Raw genomic sequence first — 9,829 nt, forward strand, 5'->3', positions numbered from 1 at the left:
GATTCCGGTACCCCAACACTTGACCCCGTATAAATGATATTTCAGCTTATGTTCGTTTGGAGAGTATGGACTCCGGTATGGTCAACATTCATAATAATTAACATACATGTTGTCATATGATTAAAAGAAATAAACATACAAATTGCAAACTCAATTAATACAGAAAAAGTATTGCATAGTCTGTTTATTAATTTTGGCCACCATGTGTATTTGGACATAACATAAAATATAAGAAAGTTCATACAATTCCATTAAACCAAACTAAACCGGCTGTATATGTGGTTTATTCACGTGGGGAGAAATATTTATGTGTTGTACTTTTAACTGTTCATAGAGTTAACATAAAATATTATTTTAATTTGATTGGACTGCTTGTGATTGATTGACACTACTTTTTTGTATATAAGTATAGTGCACCAAAGACTTTGAAGCAAATATTTGAGAGGCAGCACGAAATATGCTCCCCAATTTTAATATACTTTCTAACGTTTTCAAAGAAATTCGGTTTCCCCCCTAAATTTATTTTCACGACCTATTTCCACCATAAGGTCGACGGAAACACTCCTTTTCAAGCCTCACTAACACCCTAATTTGGTTTGTTAAAAAAAAAACATGGTGGCAGGTTCTGGAGAGGACCCCTACGGGTTCGAGAGGGATTTCCCTTCATGGAAAAATTCACTTGGGGGACACCCCCATTGCTACTGTGGTGATCTAGCTTATGTTTGGACTTCTAGCAGTAGAGCAAATCCGGGTCGTCGCTTCTTTGGATGTCCGCACTATGTAAGACTTCGAACGCCTTAATAATATTTTAAACTAGGCTTTGTAAATATGGTGATGTACTTATTTTAAATTCAGGAGAACAACGAAAGTCGAGGATGTGATTACTTTTGTTGGATCGATCAAGCTCATCCTAAAAAACCGTACACTACTCTCGGTTTGCGAAACCAAGTAAGGAGTTTGGAGAAAGAAAAGATGCACCATGAAAACATTATTAAAAAATTATATTTCATTATATTTATTTGCCTCTTCATCATTTGCCAACTTTTATTTCGTTAGAGATATTGTATGTGGTATGATGTTTATTTTATGTTTTTTAAGGACGTAATTCAAAGGAAAGGTAGGCATTTAAGTTGGTTCTATTAAAAATTTCTTAATTACTATTTCGTCATTGATTGTGAATGTCAATATGTGCGTAGTACAGTAATTAATCTAGTGTGAAATACTAGGATTTAAAGATAAATATCGGTAATTTTCACAATATAATCCAAAAAGTGTCATAATAACTTAGTCAATATTGTTGTGTTTCACTAATTTGCATTTTAAAAATACTTCAACTTTTTTTTTCAAAGTTTAATGTTTAATAGATTGCTACCATTTTCAAACGTTGATGTTCAATACATTGCATTTTTGAAAAACAGTAACCTTTATTTATTTTGGTAGCTTTTAATTGCACTATTTAGAAATGGTGATATTGTGTGAACGCCAGAGTTATTATGTCTCATTACTGTACAGTACTTTAACTATGTGTTTAATGTTGAATAGATTGGTACCATTGTTTATAATTTTGAATATGTTGGAGGTATCCATATAATTGTTGTAAAGGTTGATGTTCTATACACTGCATTTTTGGAAAACAGTTTTTTTTTTTTATAGCCTTTAATTACATTATTTAGAAGTGGTAAAATTGTTACAAAGGAAATTGTGTGACAGAGTTATTATTTCTCATAATTGTACTGTACTTACTCTTTTTGATCCAAATTTATGTCCAAGGCCAGAATTAATGCCTTCGTTGTTGAGTGTAGGTATTTTTATTATTTTGGACATAATTGGAGTAAAATTGGTCAATTTCATTTTGAAAATAATGTACTTCACTATCCAAAACCTAATAGTACTGGAAAAATATAACAACAGTAATAATATTCACAATAATAATGGGAAAGTACATAAGTATAAGTATTTTTATTATTTTGGCTATGGACATCATTGGACTAAAACAGATAGTGCGAAAAAGAATGTAAAATTGGTTAGTTTCATTTTCAGAATAATGTACTTCACATATTGTTATGGTAGAAAAAAATCCAAAACCTAATAGTAATGGCAAAGTATAACAACCGAAATAATATTCACAATAATAGTAATAATGACCATACAATAATAATAATCAGTTCCACCAAATTCTAAAAACTACCACAAGTCTTACCCTATAGTAAATTATAAAATCACCAACATTAGTGCAATTCCAAATCACCTAACAGTAGTATGATGCAAGTATATAACATGACTGACTAAATATAATTTACGACCTAAAACCTAACTTTTGTAACCATTGTACTGAACATAGTAAATATATAAATAAAGTAACTTTTGTAATCATTGTAATATACTACTTGTTACTTATGGCCAGCCTTTTAGAATGACGTGTTTTCGGGGACTTGCTCTTGCCAGTCCACATGTTTTCGGACCTGGCCTTCGCTGTGCTGAATCGGGGGTCTCGAGGAGACCTTGATGGACTACGTAATGGTATAGTTGTAGATGTTGATGGAAGAACTTTGGTTTTGCTCAATCCAAATTGCTTCTTAACTCCCTCCATCACAGCATGTTTAGCCTTGTTACTCTCGTGGGTGACAATTTTCCCAACACAATCCAGTCTGGCTTCAATAGGATCAAACTGCAGTGTACATTAGGAAACCAATTCAGTAATACACATGACAACCAAATCCATAGAAACAAATCCATCAAAAAATAGATTGACAACTCAATTTTCACAATATAAACAGTTAGTTAACTGGATGAAAACTTAAACTAAAGAAATCAACATTACATTACCTCTTCCAATATTTCATTTTCCTCGAACAGTGATTCCATGTACTTCATTACAAACATTCCACAATCGTGGCCATTTTGTTGTTGTGGGTAGTCCTTGCTTGAAGAAATAATGACAAACTCGCTGAAATTCAGGTCTCCTGGCTTGACAGGGGCAAACAATTGGTCCAAAGTCTGGAGCTGCAAAAAAATTAAAACAATCACAGTTGAGATTAGTGCAATTACACTAATAAAACGGCAAACCGTGTACACACGTGCATACCATCTCTACGCAGGTGCTCCGACGTGACCTCTTATGCATTGCAGAAGACAACGAGTCCCTAATTTCCACTGTTGTATTAACCATGCTCACATTCGCCGCAAACCAGTGCGGAGCACTCTCGGTATCCAGTAGGGGTACCACCATCTGCGACAAAGTAAAACAAACAACGTCATCGGAAAATTGAACTACACACATTTGATTCAACACAAAAGTTTCAAGAAAATGCAAATTACAGTGTGACATAAACTCAAATCTGCATCGTAATAAAGAGTGGACCACTCTTGCTGCTTCGCCATCCTCTCCACAGTCATCGTTCTTCCAAGTAACTTGCTCTGCACAATAAGCACACATAATAGATTACATTTTAAATAAAAACATAGATTTAACAGAGTTTACAGCACAAATACAAAAGATTCATGTCCACTTTTAAATATCAAATTTCATACCGAAATTCTGGTGGGCATAAACCAAGTTCTCTTACTTCCAATGCCGTTGCGCTTCTTCTCTCGAAAATTCATGATTTGAGCAAAGCAATCAATGACCTGACATTTACACAAACAATATCCGTTATGTTGTCATTCATACAATTTGTAAATGGCATTAACTAAAATAATGAACTACAAATTTCAAAGCACCCAAATGCCAACTTCTACGTACACTGTTTGATATATCGGTCTCCGGTTTCATGCATTTGAAATACATCCGCTCGACCTCAACCTTCCCAAAATGGGCTAACACTTCACTGAAATACCAAACAAATAATCAACAACGAAACGAATGTACTAATATCAACTACGTACACAGTAATCATGACACATGAGATTACCTCGGATCATTGGCGCTAGAGAAAATGTAACGGAACAACTCGTACTGTTGATTTGAGTAACCCTTCTTCACAGTGAACGGACCAATCACCTTCCCTCCAGATTCTTTGAATCTTTCGAACGCAAAGATCATCAAAATCATCCTTCACTGTCTGCTCAACTTCCTCTTTTACAATAGCGGGGAGATCTTCTCCCCAAAAGTTCATAACCTCAAACGAATCATCAGAAACAACCACCTTAGTTGGAACAACGACCTTCTCTTCTGATAGATTAAGTGAAGGGACACTCTCTACATCATCAACATCCTCTTCCAATTGATCCTTCGTCCCTTCACCATCCTTTTCCTCGACACCCACGTCATCCTTCGTCCCTTCACCATCCTTTTCCTCGACACCCACGTCATCCTTCGTCCCTTCACCATCCTTTTCCTCGACACCCACGTCATCCTTCTTCTCGGTCTCCCCGTTGAACAAAAGCGAGCGCTGAACTTTGCTCGTCTCAGGTATCTCCAACACTTCTTTCATGGTCCCCTTCCCAAGGTAAGTGGAGAGTACCTTCAGTAACAGCTCTTTTGCGCTGCTCACCTTCAAATCAAGCCGAAAGACCTCATCTTTCAACTCACACACAGCTTTGTATATTGCGTCATTTGTGGGTTGCCCAACTGCAGCGGATTCAAAACTTGGCAGTAACACATACGTGTTAGTCAACTTCACCTGCTTAGTACACCAAAAAAACTAGTTAGCATATCTCTCAAATAAAATTCTAACGCATTAGAAAATTGAAGTACTAAATGTACCTTTCCACTTGTGTGACCACCCTGGTCTCGAATCCACTTGTACACTGACTTGCAGTGTTTTGTGGTCCAAAAGTCAATTGGAGCCACAGTTCGGTCCATGTGAGTAGCAGTCCAGTCTACGTGCGTCAAATATACAAGCTGCCACCAAACAAAAGTGCATACATATATTACCACACCAGTACACGATAGAATAAATTACTACCATCACAATAATTTGAAAACTTACATGTAAAAATATCGTGCAACCGGAGACATTTTTGGTGTTCTTCGTCTTGTACCGGTGTAGAGAGCTCATTAGATATCGATATCCGGCAGTCGCCCAATTCTTCTTCTTAATTGACCTTATGTCAACTAAAGAACACATGTAGCTAGTGCTGACCTCGGTACCATTCTTCGGCGACGACACGGTTCAATACGTACAAGGAGAAACTTAATGAGAAACAGGTAGTCACTGTCGCTGGTTTCCCTGAGCTCATTCTCCAGCAAAGTCAGGGAATACCTATAGTCCTTGGCCTTGAAGAGGACGTCAAACTCAACCAGGTCACGCTCACTTTCGGTTGCCACGGGTTCTCCGCCATCCCGGATTCCCATGACATCCTCAAACAGCTTGGAGGATAGTTGGATTGTTCTTCCAAATATCTCCAGCCGAGAAGTGGTTGGATCCACGTGATCGATCAGCCAACTAACTATCTTAGCGTCTATGTACGGGGCATCCTCCCTTAAAAATGTTGAGAAACCGGCATTTCTCACCATTTCTTTTTGAGCCTCGTTGAGCAGTGGGACTATTCTCCCCAAACGCTCGAATGAGCAACGACCAGAAACTTGAACGTCCCCCACACCTTCGTTGTTGTCAATCCCTGGCTCAGCAGATAATGTCTCCTTCACCTTCTTCCCTTTCCCTCTACCACCAACCTTGGCGGGGGAAGCCTCGACTTCGTATGCAGCCCAATTGTCAATCTCTTCATCGCTAAGAAGCTTGAATTGCTCCTTAAAACTACGAAGCACCTGCAATATTAAGACTCGATTATTAACAAAAGTACGCTAAATCAAAGATAAAAAATAAAAGATCCATAACACAGTCCAAGTCACTCACATCTGCTTTAGGTTTCTCTTTGTGTGCATCAGCATAAGCATAGAAATTGGCTTGGCTGCATCAATTAAATAAAGGAATGGAATTATAAATATTATTTTCAAAACCAAAAAATATTACCACTAAAATAACTGCCACAAATAACTCACTAGTACTTCGGCCAAGCTTCCTTCGGATCCTTCTTCTTTATCTCTGCTGCATCCTTTTTGTCTGCAGCAGCCCCCCTCTTCCGTTTAAATACCATTTTATAAACCTATTACACAAGACAAAATAACTTAAATTAACAAACATTCAAAACACTAAAATATTGGAAGACAAAGACTTTGAATAATTCATGCAATTGTCTAACATTTCAGTGTATTCATGACATCCCGACACTTAATTTTCTATATGTGTACAATAACAGGTAAGCATCTCTTCCCATATAACATAATTTCATAATATGTATTACATGGAAACTGTTAAGTACAATGTACCAATATGCCTAAATAATGGATTCTGTAAATTGTTAGTTTTGTTGTAATTCTAATTTCCCAAAAGGAAAATTCAAATAAGATTAAAATTCAATTAAAAGCAATGTCAATTTCCCAAAATCGAGTGGGTTGTACCAAACCAACAACTCCAGTTACTGATTGGAACAAAAAAACCGCAAAGTACAGCAGTTCACAAACAATTAATAAAATAAACAAGTAATAATAACAATAAAAATCACTCATCTTGTTGCAAAATAGTCTCCCTTTGCTTCCAAGTTATCATATTTTCCTAAGATAATTTACTATTACAATACCATCCCAGCAAAGTCAGTTATACAGTATTCACTTTTAACATACAATGATGCCAACATATGTAATATAAAATATAGAAACAATTATATTAAGATTTTATTGTAGTATAAAGGTTCAAGGGTAAATAGGCATCTCAGTGTAGATGCAGAAGGAACATGAAAATATACACTGAGAAGAATAAATAATAAGGATCTACCACAATTTTTTAAACTTATTTTCTATCCCTTCCACATTTTTTCCCTATACCTAACATAGTCAAAAACTCCATAATTCTTCAAAGGAGAATGCAACTAATGTTTTACTTGCTAACTAGAGTACTTACTAATGTCTTATTACACTTTCTCAAGTATGAACATTAAGCTTTGATGGGGTTGCAAAATGGGACTTCTAAACCTTGTCCACTTCTATATTACTTTACAAAATAGCTTTCTTTTGATACTATTTTATAAGATGAATTCTATCTGCATAAGTGAAAAAATTTCGAAAGGGTTTTAATTTCATAAGGTCTCAAAAATGTACGAAAATTTTATTTTCTGTAGTACAAATATCTTTACAAAATTTAAAACATATATTTTTTTAAATTATTCTTATCCGAATTTTTAATAGTACTCCTAATTTATCTGTGTTAAGTTTTTAATTCAATACACAACTTGTTTGGTTTGATAATATCTCCTATTTCTATTAGGATATTTAAATTGTATGACATTATGCTCATTACCAATAAGTTTAGTGCCTCTAAAATTGGTACCATACTTAAAAATACTTGATGTTTCATATTTTATCCCAAAAACAAGAAAGAAAGCAAAATCAGTTACATAATGATAAGATCACTAAAACAATATCCAACCTAATATTATAGAACTTGTGAATTATATTTTTGGGGTGTTGCTCAAAAACATATGATACATTTATATCTTTAGTCTTCACCGTACACATAACTGAAAAAGATAACATCTTTTTCTCTAATACCTATACATAAGGCCATAATAATAATAACAATACAACTATTTTTATTTTATTGGGTTCAGATTTTTAAATTGAAATGAGTTTTGTCATATTGCTCAAAAAATCTCCATTTATCCAATCCCCAAATATTTAAAATCCAACCAAATCAACTAACACATTCCAAAAATACATACATCAAAATACCCAAATCAAAACCCCTAAATTATAGTACAATGCAACTAATTCAATTAAACAATGCAACTCTTTATTGCATTGTACTCAATCAAAATACCAAATCACATATTCATAAATAACTAAAACAAAAAACTCATAACACACAGTACATTCCACACTAAGAACCACAACACATGCACGGGGGGAGACAGAGAAAGAAATGCAAACTCCCTTAAACACAGAACCAGAGACAGAGAGATAGAGAGAGAGGGAGAAACAGAAATACCTCCACAAAGATATGCAAACTCCCTTCACCACCTCACCCTCCACACCTGAGACAAAATGAAACTATTAAGTACACGAAAATGGAAAAACACCACATTCCCTTCAAAAATATATTTTTTTTCTGTCAATAAGAAAATGTATGTAAAGTAGAACGGAGTAATGTATAACTCACGGTCGACACCCCCCTCTAACAACTCCAACAATGGCACTTCGAGTAATGTACACCACAGTCACCACAATGTACAATACGGGTTTTACTACCTCAAACGAAAATAGAAAATGGAAAAACAAAATGGAAAATGAAAAGAAAATGGAAGAGGAAGAACTTTGCCCTAGCAGAGATGAAAATGGAAAAATGAATGACAAATAGAACAATAAAAGAAAATGAAAGTGAAGAAGTGGAGGAGTGGAGGAGTACGACGGTTGATTAGACTTGATTGATGGATGGATGTCACTTTTCACTTTTCCATTTTTAATAAATTTAAATTTCAAAAAAAGTAACCGGTAGCCATTTTTTCATACCTAATTACCCCTACATGAACTCCTACATGAACCCCAACCGTTGGATCAAATTAACTACCCATCAAACGGTTACAGTACATCACGGATTGAAATCCGTGTCCGTACAGTAACGGGACGAAATCCGGTCCCTATATATATATATTAGTTGTAATAATCTTGTGACAGCTCAACATTTGATACAATTTTACTCATGAGTTTCTAATCTAAATCTGCAAGTAGTGTATATAAATATATATATAGGAGGAATAATACATGTAATTAAGAAAATGTTTTAAAATCTAAAACGGGTTATCTATATGCTTATCTACTAATTTCAAGGGAATACTATTGTCAAACTGTATACATTTATATATTGAAAAATTGTTTGGATGGGATTTTTTTAAATCACTATCCATGTTACTATACATGTTATATAATATGGAAACTGTTAATTGCTTAAAAAAATATAAATTAAACTATAAATTAAAATTATATATTATTCTAAGTTACTATTACTTTTTTTAAAAAAAATAATAAATAAAAATTAATTTATTAGAACAATTTGTTCAAATTTTTAGAGTATTACTCATAGGCACTACAATTTCTTATGATGCCTGTCAACTTTTTTTATCCATATGGATTAATGTCATTAATATTTTATAATCTGAAATTCCGTATTTTAATATTCTCAGTTTGATTATTTAATTAAGTGATTAATTAAATGCGAAATAATGAAACTGGTACTGAAAATAGTTTTTCCGTATTTACAGAATACAACTCTGTAACTCCAGAGAAACCCAGAAAAACAAACAGTGCATAAAAGTAAAAACACACAAGATTTTTGTACGTGGATTCAACAATCCTTTCAGATTGTTACTAATCCACGGGGCCACGCCCAGAGATAAGATTCATTAGATCGGTATCAAAAATACAAAGTAATTGACTTATGCATAAATAGACTCCCTCTTATTGTATGCCGCAAGCTTGATGTATTCCACCTACTAACCGAATCTTGATAAAACTCCAAGAGCTCGAACTCCCTTCGATCACCTTGAAGAGTGCTTGAATCCTCTCGATTCAAGGCTTAAAGGCTATCTCCCGAAAGCCTATACAACCATCTCCCGAAGGTTGTGTGCTTGTATCATCCCGATGCAAGACTTCAAAAGCAATCTCCCGAAAGCTTGTAAAACCCTTCTCCCGAAGGTGTGCTTGTATCCTCTCGATGCAAGACTTCAAAAGCAATCTCCCGAAAGCTTGTAAATACCCTTCTCCCGAAGGTGCACTGATGTTCTTCTTCGTTGTAGACTTGAATACAGACTCAAGACAATACAAACAACAAATAAA

The 9,829-nt window shown here is 34.7% G+C and overlaps 2 protein-coding genes across 2 annotated transcripts; both read right to left on the reverse strand.

The window, feature by feature from the left end:
• Window positions 1-2,105: 2,105 nt before the first annotated feature.
• Window positions 2,106-4,051, reverse strand: LOC115715830 (uncharacterized). Its single transcript, XM_061106027.1, has 7 exons — window positions 3,912-4,051; window positions 3,743-3,827; window positions 3,532-3,627; window positions 3,319-3,417; window positions 3,086-3,229; window positions 2,827-3,003; window positions 2,106-2,668 (listed from the first exon to the last, which is right to left on the reverse strand). The coding sequence occupies exons 1-7, from the start codon at window positions 4,049-4,051 to the stop codon at window positions 2,384-2,386; spliced, it is 1,026 nt and encodes a 341-aa protein (XP_060962010.1). The 3' UTR covers window positions 2,106-2,383.
• Window positions 4,052-4,054: 3 nt separating this feature from the next.
• Window positions 4,055-8,496, reverse strand: LOC133032163 (uncharacterized). Its single transcript, XM_061106028.1, has 7 exons — window positions 7,986-8,496; window positions 5,945-6,048; window positions 5,799-5,853; window positions 5,126-5,710; window positions 4,706-4,843; window positions 4,119-4,622; window positions 4,055-4,075 (listed from the first exon to the last, which is right to left on the reverse strand). Exons 2-7 carry the CDS (start codon window positions 6,037-6,039, stop codon window positions 4,055-4,057), a joined length of 1,398 nt encoding a protein of 465 aa, XP_060962011.1. The 5' UTR covers window positions 6,040-6,048; window positions 7,986-8,496.
• Window positions 8,497-9,829: the final 1,333 nt, after the last annotated feature.

The sequence above is a fragment of the Cannabis sativa genome, chromosome X, assembly GCF_029168945.1.
Source record: "Cannabis sativa cultivar Pink pepper isolate KNU-18-1 chromosome X, ASM2916894v1, whole genome shotgun sequence".
In the NCBI taxonomy this organism is placed as follows: Eukaryota; Viridiplantae; Streptophyta; class Magnoliopsida; order Rosales; family Cannabaceae; genus Cannabis; species Cannabis sativa.